Source organism: Pseudophryne corroboree, chromosome 7 (assembly GCF_028390025.1).
Source record: "Pseudophryne corroboree isolate aPseCor3 chromosome 7, aPseCor3.hap2, whole genome shotgun sequence".
In the NCBI taxonomy this organism is placed as follows: domain Eukaryota; kingdom Metazoa; phylum Chordata; class Amphibia; order Anura; family Myobatrachidae; genus Pseudophryne; species Pseudophryne corroboree.
The window spans coordinates 6,693,955-6,712,608 of NC_086450.1; the positions used below are offsets into that span (position 1 = coordinate 6,693,955).

Genomic DNA, 18,654 nt, shown 5'->3' on the forward strand with positions numbered 1-18,654 from the left:
AATTGAGAATAGTAACCTGAGGTGGCCACAGAACATGAAATATAGAAGATTTGGCCCAAAAAAACGCAAACATGTGTTGACCCTTTTTCGCATCGACCTTTGAACTATTGACTGTTCACCTAGGCATTGTCCGTTGAAACGTGAAAGGTTACAAATTCTTTATACAAAATATGGTGACAAATGAAAAAAACTCTCCCCCTGTAGACCCATCAGCTGTCATTCATTCAGGACTGAGGGGTCTATTTGGGGGCAGTTGGAGCAAAGTAACATAGACCACGTGAAGGAATCCGATATATATGAGGGGTGGATACACTGTACGTCTTCTCTCTATTTCCGCAAGGATTCCTTATAGTCACTCTGTACAGTAGACAGGACTGTCTATAAATCTGTGGTTCTATCCATTTCCCTCTGAGGTATATGCTACTATGATGGTATCCAGCCCAGCTTGGGAACGCGGGGTGGTATGGAGTATTTGGCCTGGGAGTTTGGGCGGCGCTTCCCTGTGGCACAAGATGGGACATTTTGTTGCCCGAGCAATGGAGAAGCGGGTGTTATGTCTCCAGTCTCAGGGACAGGTGGGGTCCGGGTTTTGCAGAACATTCAGTGTAGTCACTTTCACATGAGACGACTGATTAGGGAGGAAGGAACGTGTTCAGGATTATTGTTACCAGACCACGGCTATACAAACAGCTATTTATTTAAATGCCTTAGAAAACTAAATGAGGCATATGCACCAAGTGGCTCCCCAGCCAAAGGCTAGCAGGAAATGCTGGACCTGCAATACAGGGCAGTGCCCGGCATAGCCTAATTCTATACTAGCCTTCAGAGTGTTACAGGACAGACGCTATCTCATACTGCATATGTGGCTTATGATATTACTTTTATTATTATTTTTACTATTATTATAATAAAATTATTATCATTGCATTTCATCTTTTGCCCTTGTTTACCAGAATAAGGTTTTAGAATCCAGAAGCAGCCGCCCGCCGAGCTCCCTGCGCACCCGCATAGAAAGGACATTACTTATAGGAAGCTGATATTTAGAATGTATTGTTGCAAAGGGCAGGGAACTGTCATTCTGCGTTTGAAGGTCACAGCAGCAGCAAGGCCTGGAGGATTTCAGAATATAGAACTTCTAATACTCTTTTTCGGGTTTCAGAAATCAGGCAGCTTATCTGTGAATCAAGTTCTGTATGTCACAAAGCCACAAATAATATCACAGAGTCCTCCAAATTTACTTAAAATAAATCCAAGAACCGGGCGGCCGGTGACTGCTGCTGTATTAGTATTCCAGGGCTGGATACAACGCACTGCTGAGACGTGTGGTGTTTCATTGCCAGTGTAGAGTGCTACAACGCTTCACATGTTACTGTGTGGCCACCCTCACGCTAATAATGATAATTAGGCCCGGTAACACTTATCTCAGTGCTCATTCCTAGTACTGATGGTGCCGGGACCAGCAATTCAAATAAAGGCCAAATATTTACCCATGTAAGGTGCCGGGACCAGGAATTCAATTAATGACCGTTCATAAAGGCCAAATGTTTACCCATATAAGGTGCCGGGACCAGCAATTCAATTAATGACCGTTCATAAAGGCCAAATATTTACCCATATAAGGTGCCGAGACCAGCAATTCAATTAATGACCGTTCATAAAGGCCAAATATTTACCCATATAAGGTGCCGGGACCAGCAATTCAATTAATGTCCGTTCATAAAGGCCAAATATTTACCCATATAAGGGGCCGGGACCAGCAATTCAATTAATGACCGTTCATAAAGGCCAAATATTTACCCATATAAGGTGCCTGGACCAGCAATTCAATTAATGTCCGTTCATAAAGGCCAAATATTTACCCATATAAGGGGCCGGGACCAGCAATTCAATTAATGACCGTTCATAAAGGCCAAATATTTACCCATATAAGGTGCCTGGACCAGCAATTCATATAATGACAGTTCATAAAGGCCAAATATTTACCCATATAAGGTGCCTGGACCAGCAATTCATATAATGACAGTTCATAAAGGCCAAATATTTACCCATATAAGGTGCCGGGACCAGCAATTCAATTTATGACCGTTCATAAAGGCCAAATATTTACCCATATAAAGCGCCGCGACCAGCAATTCAATTAATGACAGTTCATAAAGGCCAAATATTTACCCATATAAGGTGCCGGGACCAGCAATTCAATTAATGACCGTTCATAAAGGCCAAATATTTACCCATATAAACAGCATAAAACGCACAGCGGCAGCCGGCAGGTGTTGTTTAAATAACAAATAAATAAATAACTTTATTACCGGAACTTCCCTGTTTTTTGTTTTGTTTTTTAATCATATTATCTTTATTCTGATGTTATGTTCCTCTCTGATGGGCAGAGGGTCACAGGCTTATACTCATCACAGTTAATTATGGGCGGACTAGATGGGTCAAGTGGTTCTTATCCGCTGTCACATTCTGTGTTTCTATGTTTCTATGTTTCTGGTGCAAAACACAGCTGCCAGGCTATTAACCAACCAGCCCCGTTCTAGCCACATAACACCCATCCTCTACTCCCTTCACTGGCTGCCTGTACGATGGCGAATCATCTTCAAGATTGGCTTACTGAGTTTCAAAGCATTACATGACCAAGGCCCAAGGTACCTGAAACAGCTTCTGGCCCCACTCGATTACTGCGATCTGTAGATGAAGGACTTTTAGCAGTACCTAGAATCTACCGTAATTCATCTGGGGGTCGAGCTTTTAGTCATGCGGCTCCGACTCTATGGAACTCACTTCCCCGCACAGTGCGAGAGGCCCCAACTATAGAATCCTTCAAAAGTAGACTCAAGACTTTTCTGTTTACTCAAGCATTTCCATAATGTCCCTTTTAGTATCTTCATGCTTCTGTATTTTATGAAAATGTACTTCATTATTTTCTGTACTATATTATGCTATGTATCTGTTAAGCGCCTTGGGTCCTATTGGAGAAAGAGCGCTATACAAATAAAATGATTATTATTATTATTATTATTATGTTAATAATAGAGGGCTTGTTCATTAGCCATAATTAGGCAGGATCTTGAATGTGATCCTATAGAGAGGTCTAGTGTGCACGAAACCCTTTATTACTGGCGTTATTGTGTGTGCGCCGGCTCTGTTCCTTTTGTCCAAACAATAGTCGTGATAGATGGCAAGTGTATGCGTATGTAATAAATATTTGTGTTTGTTACAACGCCCGTCGTCTGCTCCGTTGCACAGAAACGCGGGTGATGTGATACAGCTGATTTACTTGAGTGTTACGTGACAGCATTAATACTGAACATAAGAGGTTTGTTTTGCATAAGGAGGTCATGGTCATTGGGAAACATAACTATCGGCCCAGCCAGAGTGCAGAGGCTCTTGGTGGGCTCTCTGATCCAGTCACACAGGAATGTTGACCTGGGGTCAACGGGATGTGTATGTGTAATGATATGTGCGGATTGTCATCAGGGGTGGTAATATTGGGTAGGATTGCTTTTGGAGGCTACATGGGGTGGCTCTGGAATATGATAAGCTGCCTAGGAGGTGAGTTCCCAGGGAAGTTTTGGAGACTAGAGGTAAGTCTTGTTGTGCGTGGGAGGGCATTGCACAGAGTGGGTGCAGCCTGAATGTAGCCCTGTAACCGTGACTGGGAGCAGGTAATGCCTGGCCTAGTCTCCCAGAATTCCAGGAGAATCAGGAATTTTAAGAAAGCAACCTTCCCGGATGCTGACCAGTTACTCAGTGAGGCGGACGGGCTATGGTGGTGTGGTGCGCTGCGAGTGGGTGGGGCCAAAGTGACATCACATGCAGTGCACCACACCCCTTGCTCCTCCCACCTGCACACACCACCTGTAGGTCTCAGGGAGGCCAGCGTGGGAAGGTAGGTAAGTTTGGGTGATCTCGGTGCGATATTACCTGTGTGACTTATGTGGTAATGGGACTTGCTGGTCTAACGTCCTTATAATGTGCTGTAACTAAGCAGGTTACCAAACCTTTCCTTTGTGTGACATAATTGTCATTCCGATCACACGCCGCCTGCCTGAGCGCGGTCGCTCACATATTCTATATTAAGGCCTCAAATGAAGTGACATTAATAGCGTCTTGTGAGCACACAAGCGCGACGACACGACCTCTCTCTGCAGCAAGGGGTTGCTGCCCTCTCCGGCAGGGAAGGGGTGAATAATGAAACCCTCCATCAGCTGCCGCAGCGAATGGTGATCTGAAGTCGCCCAAGCATGGCGGCATCTCCATTATAGAGAAATTGTCATTTCAGTCCCTTTCTTCAATGAGATCTATTAGTTTTGCTGCAGTGAACTGTCAAGTGGAGGACGCTAAATGGCGCTCGCTTACAACGTCCCCTGCCTAAACCTCTGTTCTTCTCTCTTTATGTTACAGCGTCATGACGAGGACGGTGGAACTCTCTGGGGATGATGGACCACTGGGCATACACGTGGTGCCTTTCTATTCCTCTCTCAGCGGACGGTAAGTCTTCTGTGTAAGCACAGACTCACCCTGGCGTGGTCAGCGCAAATGTACAAATAAATAATATACGCACGCTGGAGTCGGCGATATTGTCGGCTGAGCCGGTACTGAATGCAGCGTTTCCGTAGATAGAATCCAGTGGTGCCGCCAGGCTTATTCTCTAAGCTCTGACTTATGGCAGGTTACCTGGCTGCTTCCTCTGAAGTCACAGAGTTATCATAATCCGTGTCGTCAGCTTTATCTGATATAAATATTGAGAGAGAGTTGTATAAAATATTCTTGTTCTAGGACTTACCTAGTTTATGTGATGGTGCTGCTATAAAGTCTACATGTAGAGATCACTCTTCAGGACAGTTATCATAGTTTGCCTTCTCTTCCCCACAATCCCTGTATCGGCTTCCAGAGCTGTGCTGTTAGGCCTATTGAGATGCGACTTGCTCACAGTCCCCCCTCCCCCAACCCCCCACCTGGATACTCTAAGACCACTACCCCAAAGTACCTTCCATCAGCGCAATCATCCACACATTCTAACTAAGCCCCACCCATTATGTGTTAGGCCCCACCCTCACATCAGAACAGTCTGTGTGAAGTGCTCTGCCGGCTGCATCCTGTCAGAACACAGCTATGACCATTGCTTCACTGTTGCAGTTCAGCGTTACATATCGCCAGTGATAGAAGCAGCAAACACTGGGACTGAGTACGTGCGCAGAACGTGTCAGGGCTGTCTGTAACATCCTCCTCCTGTTATCACCATCCCTCCTCATATTGTGCCCTGGGCCCCCTTTATCCGCTATGGACACTGGGTATTGTAGTAGTTATTCTCCATAGATGGGGAAAGTAGAGAGAATCCTTTATATCCTCCCCCCTGTATCCCATTCCCCAGGCCGCGCAGTGCTGAGTACTTGGGGGAAGTTACTCACTGCCAGATACGTTTTATCCTCCGTGTGACCCGTGTAAATCTGTCTCCACTTCTCATAAACAGCGTTTCCCTTTCAACCCCCCCCCCCCCCCCCCCCCCTCTGTTTTTGTCTGTTTGGTTTTTTTTAAATCTTGCATCACTTTATTGTCCAGTCTTTCTGTGGAAGTTATATCCCTGTGTATACTGTATACCGCCTCTCTGTGGGGCCGATTTACTAAGCATTGGAGAGAGATAAAGTACCCACCAACCAGCTCCTAACTGCCATGTTACAGGCAGGGTTTAAAAAATGACAGTTGGCGCTGGTTGGCTGGTACTTCATCTCTCTCCAAGGCTTAGTAAATAGACATGTATGAGCCTTATTGCCCAGCAATGCTCCTGCACCTTACACCTGTATAGCGCACAGTCTTCTATAACGCTCCGAATCGTTCCCCGTCCTGCGTTTCCTCCGATTCTACATTAGATGAAATAGCTGTATAATAACGACGGCGGGTTCCTGTGACTCCTGAAATATACCTCACTGTCCCTACATATACTAATGATGTACTCAGACAGCATTCCCCATAATGCGTTCCGAACCCCGTCTGGCTTTCATTCTTTCCCCGCGGTATGATCCACAGTAGACATCGTGTAGTCGAAACATTTTTTACTTGCCTAGAAATGTCATTTAACCTATTCTTTTTCTTTACCTGGTAATTAACTCTTCATCGTGCATGTTGTTCGTCGGGAGGCTGACGAATCGCTGGGAAGGTATAGTGAAAGAAAACTTTCACTTACCTTCCCACAGCCTGGGGAGAGCAGGGTCAGAACCGCATATAGCGGCCGCTCATGGACCCGTTCGCGCGCATGGTGTGCGCCATGGGAACGCGCACGCACGCTGGGCACGGTAACGCGCACGCACGCTGGGCACGGTAACGCGTACCCTATAAGGCGCTAGGCCCCGCCCCCAGATTTAGATTTTACCTCAGCGCTGACAATGGAGGACACAGTGTCTGTATCAGCCACAGACACCCTGCTAGTGTCCCCACAGCGCAGCAAGAGAGGCAGGCAGCCTTCTAGGAAGAGCCTAGACTAGGCTGCCGACACAACAACTTCCTCAGATGAGGATATTATATTTAAAAGAAGAAAAATTATTAACCCTGTCAGGTCGGATGACAACAGGGACAGCTCTGAGGAGGGAGAAGTCAGTCAGAATGCTGAGACTCCTCCTCCTGCATATTCTGTGGTGAGAAAGTGCACAAGTAAAAAGAAACACACTGACCATGTTTCTTCTAGAGATGCCTGTTCAGGTAAAAACATCTCTTTCCCAGGTATTGCCAGTGCTTGGAATACCTATAAGGGCCATAGCAGACCCCCTTCTCCTGCCCACAGCCGACATACATTCCCTGTCACTGATCGGCAACCTGCGCAGGACCGTGCTCATAAGGGGACTAGTCATAGTCATACAACCCCCCTTTCCCACGCATTTAGGGAAACTGGTTACCCCCCAGTAGATTGGGAGTCAGAGGAGGTAACCAGGACTAGCGCATCCTCTCGCAGAGGCGAATATAGTGACTTGCAGATGGCCCGTGTAGCCTTAGCCCACTGGGCTCTGAGCGAGCGCTCTCAGGTATACAATTTTGCCCAGTTAGCCTTTAGAACGGCACTTGTGAAGGAGGATGACATGGTTCTCCGTAACCACACCGGCATCCCAGACATTCCGGCCCTATTTGCCCCAGACATAGATCCGGCTTTAAATTGGGGGAAAAGGTCCAGAGTGACACTATGGAAAAATTGCTGAGAAAAATTCTATTTAAGGTTTCAGACGCCGCCGGTCCTTTATTATTTGTCCTTGACAAGGCAGAAAAAGAAGGCGTCTCAGGGGGCTCCCTAGATTCCCTGGTAGCTTCCAAAATGGCCCTCATAAAGGCTATTAGTAGGGCTACCTTAATAATTGGTCAGACATTTGATTTCATATCAAACTAACGTAGAACTCGCTGGCTAGCTAATGCAGGGCTAACTAACCTAGCACCCAGGCCAGTAGATGTCCCCAATCTAGTAGATTCAGACCTTTTCGGACCCGATTTCATAGACAAAGTGAAGGTCCGCTATAAAGCTCGCAAATCCTTCGCAGACCTTAAAAGACCTCAGCCTTCCAGGCGGCCCTTTCATCAGGAGGGTCGTCCTGCGGGAGCCAGCAGCTCGACCCGAGACTACAGAGGGGCTCACAGAGGTGGCCCTTCCCGAACACGGACCGCAAGAGGCGCAGGGTCCGGCGGCACATACGCCTTCAGGAAAGACAGAGGATACGGTAAGTCACTTTACTTTGCAACCTCCTCCTTGTCTTTCCCAGGCAATAGCCTCCTGGAGGCAGATTACCTCAGACAGGTGGTTGCTAAAATTCGTGGAAAAAGGTTTATACCTCCCACTTTTGTATTTTCCACGACAAATTTTTCCCTGTTCAAAAAACACCAGTCCGTTATTAGATGGAGTCCTATCCCTTGCCCTACAGCTAGGCAAGATAGAGTTGGCAGACACTTCCACAAGAGGCTGGGTCAGTCACCTTTTTCCTGTCAGGAAACAGGACGGTTCATACAGACCAGTCTTAAATGTCAAATCTCTCAACTAACACACAAAACCTTGCTCTTTCCGTATGGAGGGCTTAGCCGACATACCTTTCCTACTAACAAGGAACGATTTCTGTATCAAAATAGACCTCAAGGAGGCCTTTCACACAATTCAAATATACCCAAACCACAGAAGACTTCTAAGGTTCCTGTGGAAAGACGTTCTCTATCAGTGTACCGTCATGGTCTTCGGCCTTTCCAACGCTCCCTACACATTCACTTGTCTTATGAAAGCATTGATCTCTCACCTTCGCCATAAAGCGATCCGTTGTATAATCTACCTAGACGACTTGTTAGTAGTCCATGCAGACCAAAAAACCCTTCTGCTTAACAAAGAGCTAATTCTTTATCTCCTCCAGAGCCTAGGGTTTACTATAAATTACGACAAGTCCATGTTAACACCCACCCAGTCAATTGTTTTTCTGGGTTTCTTACTAGATACCCCTTCTTTCTCGATAGCAGTTCACCCAGACAAGTGGAGAGACGTTCAAGACTTCATAACTTGAACCCTGAAACACCGTTTCTCGCTGAGAGACTTGGCCAGAGTCATAGGGAAAATGAGGTCTTTAGATCCTGGATTTCTCCACGCTCCCCTTGTCTGCAGACACTCTCAGATTCTTCTTTCAGCTCTCCTTCGTCGGGGATGGACTTGGTCAGACAAAATCCTCTTGACAGCCTTAGTTCTCAAAGAGATTCACAGTTGGACGGACCTTCGGCTGCCATCTCCCAGACCTCTCCTACCTCCTCCTCCAGACATTGTCATCACATCAGATGTGTTCCTCTCGGGTTGGGGAGCATTTAAAAGAGACCGAGCGGTAAGGGGAAGATGGTCCACTCAAGAATAGACAGCGCACATCAATCTATTAGAATTGAGGGTGGTGAAGTTAGCACTTTCCTCTCTAGTTCCCCCGACCTTCCAGAACAACTCAGTTCTCCTCTGTCTAGACAACAGGACTGCAGTGTTCTACCTCAACAGAATGGGGGGTACTCGATCCCTGACTCTGTCAAGAAGCTATAGACATCTGGAACTGGGCGGAGGAAAGGTCCATACTCCTCTCTGCAACATACGTCCCAGAAGAGCTAAACGAGTTAGCCGACTCCTTATCCAGGAAGAAATTAACACTGGATCGGGCGACTCTGAGACCGGAAATTTTCACCAGTATCGTGAAAACCTTTGGTCAACCGCAGGTAGACCTGTTTGCAACTCTATCGAACACACAGGTCCCAGCCTTCATGTCCAAAATCTGGACTCAAGTGGCTCTCCACTCAGATGCAATGTCCTTTCTGTGGACAGATCTAGTTCTCCCATATGCTTTCCCTCCCCCAGCTATGCTACTGAAGGTACTTCACAAGATCAAGACAGACAGAGTGCCTCAACTCGTCTTGGTTTACCCCGTTTGGCCTTCCCGAGTTTGGTTTCCCTTGATCAACCCTCTTCGCAAGGGACCCAAGCTTCCCCATGGCATGTCCAAGTATTGTTTCCAAGGGACTCCCGACCTCCTTCAGGAACTTCCACATTGCATGTGGATAGCGACATTACTAGGTTGCTGACCACCACTAACCTCTCGACCGCCTCCGTAACCTTGATAAATGCTTCCCTTAGACCCAGAACAAACTCCAGGTACCAGTCCATCATAAATGAGTTTATATCTTGGCAAGCTTCTCAAAATCTTCCTTCAGCTTCTTTTTCTGAACCTAACTTAGCGATAGACTTCCTGGCCGTTAAGTTTGAATCAGGCCTGGCATCCGCCACCATACGGTCATATGGCTCAGCCATAGCTCTTCTCATTCCAGGGCTTACGGAAAACAAGATGTATCTTAGATTACTCAAAGGTATCTTCTTGTCTAGGCCACCATGTCCGTGATACTCTTCCACATGGGACATTAATCCTTTCTTAAATTATTTAGCCACATTCTAATAGCCCTTTAGAATGTAAGCTCTCACGAGCAGGGCCTTCTTCCCTCATGTGGTTTTTCTTACTTTAATATTCTTCAACTGCACCAATTCCGTCAGTCTTCTGCCACCTGATACTTATTCCAGTGTCATCTGCTGATGTAACTATGTTTATTTACCCTGTACTTGTCCTATACTGTCATCAACTGTAAGTTGCTGATTTCCTGTTTGATTATTTGTTTATGTACTCTGTAATTGGGCGCTGCGGAACCCTTGTGGCGCCATATAAATAAAGGATAATAATAATAATAATACCTTCAGATTCCGACATCTCCAATCTTTCAAGAAAACTGGCTTCACTACTAGCACTAGCTTTCGCAGCTAGAGGAGCCGAACTTTCCTTAATAGACACATACGAACCCTGGATGACAACCACTCCAATGGGTTTCCATATCGTCCTTAAAGGTCACACAAAGACCAGTTCCATTCAAAACCCTTTGGTTGAGTTTGATCTAGTCAGTGACCAGTCAGATACGGATCTTTGCATAGTTGAGTGCTTATCCGCTTACCTCACAACAACAGCTCCATGGAGAGATAACATTTCTAACCTTTTTATCACATGCGGAAAGCCTTTTCGTCCGGCCAGACCCTCTACAATCAAGGGATGGATAGTTTCTGCCATGCAAAGCTCAGGAATAGATACCTCCATTTTCAAGGGACACTCCATCCGCGGGGCCGCCGTCACCTCGGCAGCAGCTAGAGGCTTAACCTTACAATCCATAATGCAGGCTGCACGTTGGTCGTCCACTCGTACTTTCGTGAAACCTTATTGGAGGCCTTCTGATACTCAAAGGATAGAATTCCTTAGAGCAACCACCAGGTATGTGGTAGTCTACCCACCAGCTGTTGCTAGGTGACAAGCCTCCCGACGAACAAACACTGCTGTAGTTTGCAGGAATCTATGACCTGCAAACTCTTTGTTCTAGGGAATAGGATTGCCACCTAGCAACAGCTCCCACCCTACCCACCCTATACCTTGCTAGGTCTGTTGGTTGTAATCTCTAGCAACAGTCATTAATTAGGCCTGTTTTCTCTTTGGATTTCAGGCGCTCCAAAAGGTCCGAAGAAGCAGCCGCAGACGCAGCAACCTAAAGAACAAAAATAGCCTTACAAATATCTTTAATGAGCTCTGCAAGTTTGCAGGAGTTTTGTTTATATGCTAATTTCACAGCAGCATAACAGTTCTTTTTTGGCCATCGCCAGTTGTTTTTTCTTATCACCTGTATTACTATTGAAAGGTTTCTAGTAAACGCATTTCGTTTCTGCATCTATATGGTCTCCCGTGTCCTTCGTTACTAGGTTACAGGAGCTAGGGTGATCTTACCCCTAAAAAAACCCAAAACATTTACTCTCTTGTTCTAGTTGGGATTGCCATCTGTAAGCTTCCGTAAAATCTAAATTCTGGGGGCGGGGCCTAGCGCCTTATAGGGTGCGCGCGCACATGCCCAGCGGTGCGTGCACGTTCCCGTGACGCGCGCCATGCGTGCGAACGGGTCCCTGAGCGGCCGCTACCTGCGGCTCTGACCCCGCTCTCCCCAGGCTGTGGGAAGGTAAGTGAAAGATTTCTTTCACTATACCTTCCGAGCGATTCGTCAGGGAGCCTTGCACCTAACCCACCAGCTGTTGCTAGGTGGCAATCCTATTCCCTAGAACAAAGAGAGTTTGCAGGTCTTAGATTCCTGCAAACTAGTGTTTCTGCCTTTAAACCTTTTTAAAACATATTTCAGAATATAATTATTATTTTTTTAAAGTGTATGTCGGTGAGTGAGAGCGTTATCTGTAAATGACTCACTGATCCATACTTATAACGCTCAGATGAATGTAGTGGGCTGGCCCGGAACGTCAGTGTGTTCAGTTGGGCAGTAACCCTGCAATTATAAGTTGGAAGTCACCTGCGTAGACTGCACAGTCTCAGCAATGTATGGTAGATGTACTAAGAAAATCTAATATTTCCAAATTACAGCGAAAAAATAGATTGCTCCCACGTGCAGCGAGACTGAAACATTCTGTTACGACTTATATATGTGTCAGGATCCCTGCAGCACTTATCTTATCCCGACACTGTGCGTGCCTGGATTGGGACAGGGGGTTCTATGGAAAAAAAACCACACTGTCATAAAAGTTATGAAGGTTCATCATATATCACAAACGGTAACCAGAAAAGAACGCACTTGGAAGAAGTCCACAGGAAAATTGCACACTGAAAAAACCTCACTGTCATAGTGCAATTTCCGGTGGCCTTTTTTCCTGTGGCTTTTTTTTTTTTTTTTTTTCTGGTTACCCGGGACAGGGAGCATGGTATTATGTAAGGGGTATTGTGCCTATGTCCCAGATGGGGCATAGCCATGTGCAATGCAGCAAGGTGTTACCACGCTGGACTCCGGAGAGGTAAGTATAATATATGGGTGCGAGGTGGGCCCCCCGTGTGCACAACACACCTTGCACCCATTACAGAAGTGCCTATGGGGCTGGGGGCATGGTCAGGCGCTCACAGATTGCTGGAAATGCCCCATAATGACAAAGACAGGAGGTGTGGCTTGCGGCAGCGACATTCCTGTGAAGCCACACCCCTTTTGCAGTGGCAATGCCGCCTTTTTGGGTGTGGGCACACCCAGATTAGGTAATTTTAGGTCCTGTAGAAATGTATGTTACTTAGAATAGGTTAGAACCTAAGAATCCTGGGCGTAGTTATTACCGTGACACCATCACACGGCTATAATAATACACCACATTCTACTCAAATGCTTTGTTTTGTTGCTGTGGCTAAAATCCTGTATCTCTTGTTTATGCTGCAAATCTATGTAATATTCTATGTGCCCCATCTCCGCACACTCCCCGACTCCAGTGTGTCATAAGGTAAAAATAATATCACAAATGAAACTACTGGAAATGAAATAATAAGAATTTACTCACCTGTAATTCTATTTCTCGTAGTCCGTAGTGGATGCTGGGTACTCCGTAAGGACCATGGGGAATAGCGGGCTCCGCAGGAGACTGGGCAATCTAAAAGAAAGATTAGGTACTATCTGGTGTGCACTGGCTCCTCCCTCTATGCCCCTCCTCCAGACCTTAGTTAGGGAAACTGTGCCCGGAAGAGCTGACATTACTAGGAAAGGATTTGGAATCCAGGGTAAGACTCATACCAGCCACACCAATCACACCGTACAACTTGTGATAACTATACCCAGTTAACAGTATGAAAACAATAATGAGCCTCATTAACAGATGGCTCAAAACAAAACCCTTTAGTTACGCAACAACTATATACAGGTATTGCAGAGAGTCCGCACTTGGGACGGGCTCCCAGCATCCACTACGGACTATGAGAAATAGAATTACCGGTGAGTAAATTCTTATTTTCTCTGACGTCCTAGTGGATGCTGGGTACTCCGTAAGGACCATGGGGATTATACCAAAGCTCCCAAACGGGCGGGAGAGTGCGGATGACTCTGCAGCACCGAATGAGCAAACTCAAGGTCCTCCTCAGCCAGGGTATCAAACTTGTAGATTTTGCAAATGTGTTTGAACCCGACCAAGTAGCAGCTCGGCAAAGTTGTAAAGCCGAGACTCCTCGGGCAGCTGCCCAAGAAGAGCCCACTTTCCTCGTGGAATGGGCTTTTACAGATTTAGGATGCGGCAGTCCAGCCGCAGAATGTGCAAGCTGAATCGGGCTACAGATCCAGCGAGCAATAGTCTGCTTCGAAGCAGGAGCACCCAGCTTGTTGGGTGCATACAGGATAAATAGCGAGTCAGTTTTCCTGACTCTAGCTGTCCTGGAAACATAGATTTTCAGGGCCCTGACTACGTCCAGCAACTTGGAATCCTCCAAGTCCCGAGTAGCCGCAGACACCACAATAGGTTGGTTCAAATGAAACGCTGATACCACCCTAGGAAGAAATTGGGGACGAGTCCTCAATTCCGCCCTATCCATATGGAAAATCAGATAAGGGCTTTTACATGACAAAGCCGCCAATTCTGACACACGCCTGACCGAAGCCAAGGCCAACAGCATGACCACTTTCCACGTGAGATATTTTAGCTCCACGGTTTTAAGTGGCTCAAACCAATGCGACTTTAGGAAATCCAACACCACGTTGAGATCCCAAGGTGCCACTGGAGGCACAAAGGGGGGCTGAATATGCAGCACTCCCCTAACAATGTCTGAACTTCAGGCAGGGAAGCCAGTTCTTTTTGGAACAAAATCGACAGAGCCGAAATCTGGACCTTAATGGAACCCAATTTGAGGCCCATAGTCACCCCTGACTGTAGGAAGTGCAGAAATCGACCCAGCTGAAATTCCTCCGTTGGGGCCTTCCTGGCCTCACACCAAGCAACATATTTCCGCCATATGCGGTGAGAATGTTTTGCGGTCACATCCTTCCTAGCTATAATCAGCGTAGGAATGACTTCCTCCGGAATGCCCTTTTCCTTTAGGATCCGGTGTTCAACCGCTATGCCGTCAAACGCAGCCGCGGTAAGTCTTGGAACAGACAGGGCCCCTGCTGCAGCAGGTCCTGTCTGAGCGGCAGAGGCCATGGGTCCTCTGAGATCATTTCTTGAAGTTCTGGGTACCAAGCTCTTCTTGGCCAATCCGGAACAATGAGTATAGTTCTTACTCCTCTCCCTCTTATTATCCTCAGTACCTTGGGTATGAGAGGAAGAGGAGGGAACACATAAACCGACCGGTACACCCACGGTGTCACTAGAGCGTCCACAGCTATCGCCTGAGGGTCCCTTGACCTGGCGCAATATCTTTTTAGCTTTTTGTTGAGGCGGGACGCCATCATGTCCACCTGTGGCCGTTCCCAACAGTTTACAATCAGCTTGAAGACTTCTGGATGAAGTCCCCACTCTCCCGGGTGGAGGTCGTGCCTGCCGAGGAAGTCTGCTTCCCAGTTGTCCACTCCCGGAATGAACACTGCTGACAGTGCTATCACGTGATTCTCCGCCCATCGAAGAATCCTTGTGGCTTCTGCCATTGCCACCCTGCTTCTTGTGCCGCCCTGGCGGTTTACATGGGCGATCGCTGTGATGTTGTCTGACTGAATCAGAACCGGTTGGTTTTGAAGCAGGGGTTCTGCTTGACTCAGGGCGTTGTAAATGGCCCTTAGTTCCAGAATATTTATGTGTAGGGAAGTTTCCTGACTCGACCATTGTCCTTGGAAGTTTCTTCCCTAGGTGACTGCCCCCCAACCTCGGAGGCTTGCATCCGTGGTCACCAGGACCCCGTCCTGTATGCCGAATCTGCGGCCTTCGAGCACATGAGCACTCTGCAGCCACCACAGCAGAGACACCCTGGCCCTCGGGGACAGGGTGATTAACCGATGCATCTGTAGATGCGATCACTTGTCCAACAGATCCCACTGGAAGATCCTTGCATGGAATCTGCCGAAGGGAATTGCTTCGTAAGAAGCTACCATCTTTCCCAGGACTCGCGTGCAGTGATGCACCGACACCTGCTTTGGTTTCAGGAGGTCCCTGACCAGAGATGATAATTCCTGGGCCTTCTCCTCCGGGAGAAAGATCTTCTTCTGTTCTGTATCCAGAATCATGCCCAAGAACAGCAGACGCGTCGCAGGAATCAGCTGCGACTTTGGGATATTCAGAATCCAGCCGTGCTGATGCAGCACTTCCTGAGATAGTGCTACGCTGACTAGCAACTGCTCTTTGGACCTCGCCTTTATAAGGAGATCGCTTGAACTTGAACTTTTTTATATAAATGTTCAAGGATTTTAAATTTAAAATGGGTCTCACCGAACCGTCTGGTTTCGGTACCACAAACATTGTGGAATAGTAACCCCGTCCCTGTTGAAGGAGGGGTACCTTGATTATCACCTGCTGAAGATACAGCTTGTGAATTGCCGCCAGTACTACCTCCTCTTCTCTGAGGGTAGCAGGCAAGGCTGATTTGAGGTAACGGCGAGGGGGAGTCACCTCGAACTCCAGCTTGTATCCCTGTGATACTACCTGCAGAACCCAGGGATCCACCTGTGAGCGAGCCCACTGGTCGCTGAAGTTCCGGAGACGCGCCCCCCACCGCACCTGGCTCCGCCTGTGGAGCCCCAGCGTCATGCGGTGGACTTAGAGGAAGCGGGGGAAGATTTTTGATCCTGGGAACTGGCTGTCTGGTGCAGCTTTTTCCCTCTTCCCTTGCCTCTGAGCAGAAAGGAAGCGCCTTTTACCCGCTTGCTTTTCTGAGTTCGAAAGGACTGTACTTGATAATACGGTGCTTTCTTAGGCTGTGAGGGAACCTGAGGTAAAAAAGTCGACTTCTCAGCTGTTGCTGTGGATACGAGGTCCGAGAGACCATCCCCAAACAATTCCTCACCCTTATAAGGCAGAATCTCCATGTGGCTTTTAGAATCAGCATCACCTGTCCACTGCCGGGTCCATAATACCCTCCTGGCAGAAATGGACATTGCATTAATTCTGGATGCCAGCCGGCAAATATCCCTCTGTGCATCCCTCATATATAAGACGACGTCTTTAATATGCTCCATGGTTAGCAAAATAGTATCCCTGTCGAGGGTATCAATATTATCTGACAGGGTATCAGACCACGCTGCAGCAGCACTACACATCCATGCTGAGGCAATTGCAGGTCTCAGTATAGTACCTGAGTGTGTATATACAGACTTCAGGATCGCCTCCTGCTTTCTATCTGCAGGCTCTTTCAAGGCGGCCGTATCCTGAGACGGCAGTGCCACTTTTTTTGATAAACGTGTGAGCGTCATATCCACCCTATGGGATATCTCCCAACGTGACCTATCCTCTGGCGGGAAAGGGTACGCCATCAGTAACTTTTTAGAAATTACCAGTTTCTCATCGGGGGAAGCCCACGCTTCTTCACACACTTCATTCACTCATCTGATGGGGGAAAAAACACTGGCTGCTTTTTCTCCCCAAACATAATACCCTTTTTAGTGGTACTTGGGTTAATGTCAGAAATGTGTAACACATTTTTCATTGCCGTAATCATGCAACGGATGCCCCTAGTGGATCGTGTATATGTCTCATCCTCGTCGACACTGGAGTCAGACTCCGTGTCGACATCTGTGTCTGCCATCTGAGGTAGCGGGCGTTTTTGAGCCCCTGATGGCCTTTGAGACGCCTGGGCAGGCGCGGGCTGAGAAGCCGGCTGTCCCACGGCTGTTACGTCATCCAGCCTTTTATGTAAGGAGTTGACACTGTCGGTTAATATCTTCCACATATCCTCCCACTCTGGTGTCGGCCCCGCAGGGGGTGGCATCACATTTATCGGCACCTGCTCCGCCTCCACATAAGCCTCCTCATCAAACATGTCGACACAGCCGTACCGACACACCGCACACACACAGGGAATGCTCTGACTGAGGACAGGACCCCACAAAGTCCTTTGGGGAGACAGAGAGAGAGTATGCCAGCACACACCATAGCGCTATTTAATCAGGGATTTACACTAACAGAAAGTGATTTATCCCTATAGCTACTTTTTATATACAGTTTGCGCCTAAATTTAGTGCCCCCCCTCTCTTTTTAACCCTTTGAGTCTGGAAACTGCAGGGGGAGAGCCTGGGGAGCTGTCTTCCAGCTGCACTGTGAAGAGAAAATGGCGCCAGTGTGCTGAGGGAGATAGCCCCTGCCCTTTTTCGGCAGACTTCTCCCGCTGTTATATTTATATTATGGCAGGGGAATTTTGCACATATATAGTTTATTAGGCTATATTATGTGCCATTTGCCAATTTAAGGTACTCTAATTGCAGCCCAGGGCGCTCCCCCCCAGCGCCCTGCACCCATCAGTGACCGGAGTATGTGGTGTGCATAGGGAGCAATGGCGCACAGCTGCAGTGCTGTGCGCTACCTTAATGAAGACCGAAGTCTTCAGCCACCGATTTCCAGGATGTCCAGCAGATCTCACTGAAAATAAAAAACCTAACAAATACTTTCTTTTCTAGGAGCTCAGGAGAGCCCCTAGTGTGCAACCAGCTCGGGCCGGGCACAGATTCTAACTGAGGTCTGGAGGAGGGGCATAGAGGGAGGAGCCAGTGCACACCAGATAGTACCTAATCTTTCTTTTAGAGTGCCCAGTCTCCTGCGGAGCCCGCTATTCCCCATGGTCCTTACGGAGTACCCAGCATCCACTAGGACGTCAGAGAAAACTTTTTTAATTTTGACTCTGTGAGATCGCCAGGAACAAAACCTGCTTCATCTGCGGTATTGCATCTCGCTGTTCCTTCCAAAGGCGTCACCAGTATGTCTGATGTCAGAAATGAGCAGAAAACTTGAACGCTTTAGAATAGTGTCAATTCAGAGGTTACGCTAATGGATCGGTCAGTCCGCTTTATCTAGCGGCCGTTCCTTGTGGTTTCTGTTCTACAGACGCTGGAGCGGACTTTAGGATTTACTGACTCTGGGCTGGAGGAAACACATTCATAACATTGTCCAGATAGGGATCCCGCTTAGTGATTGGTGGTTTAGCGCATACAGATTCCTCACGTCTTCCTCTAAACAGGCGTTATATAGGTGACCGCTGGAGCAGCTGCAATATAAAACCAGTGATGTCATATGGGCTTATCCCGCGCTCTCGTTTTCTAATGGATGTAACGTCTTACACATAAATATGCTTACATTTGGTTATTTTATACCTAATACACATGTCTGTAAGTTTGGGATGGAGTCTGAAGCCTTTTGGGCAGAGCAGATTG

At 47.4% G+C, this 18,654-nt stretch overlaps 1 protein-coding gene across 3 annotated transcripts in view; it reads left to right on the forward strand.

The window, feature by feature from the left end:
- The window catches only part of PARD3B (par-3 family cell polarity regulator beta), a 1,283,796-nt gene that overhangs the window by 370,298 nt on the left and 894,844 nt on the right, over positions 1 to 18,654 (forward strand). For all 3 annotated transcript variants that reach the window (XM_063932652.1, XM_063932653.1, XM_063932654.1), the window contains one exon: positions 4,408 to 4,494. In XM_063932652.1, coding sequence (XP_063788722.1) covers positions 4,408 to 4,494 — 87 coding nt within the window. The remainder of the gene's footprint in view (positions 1 to 4,407; positions 4,495 to 18,654) is intronic.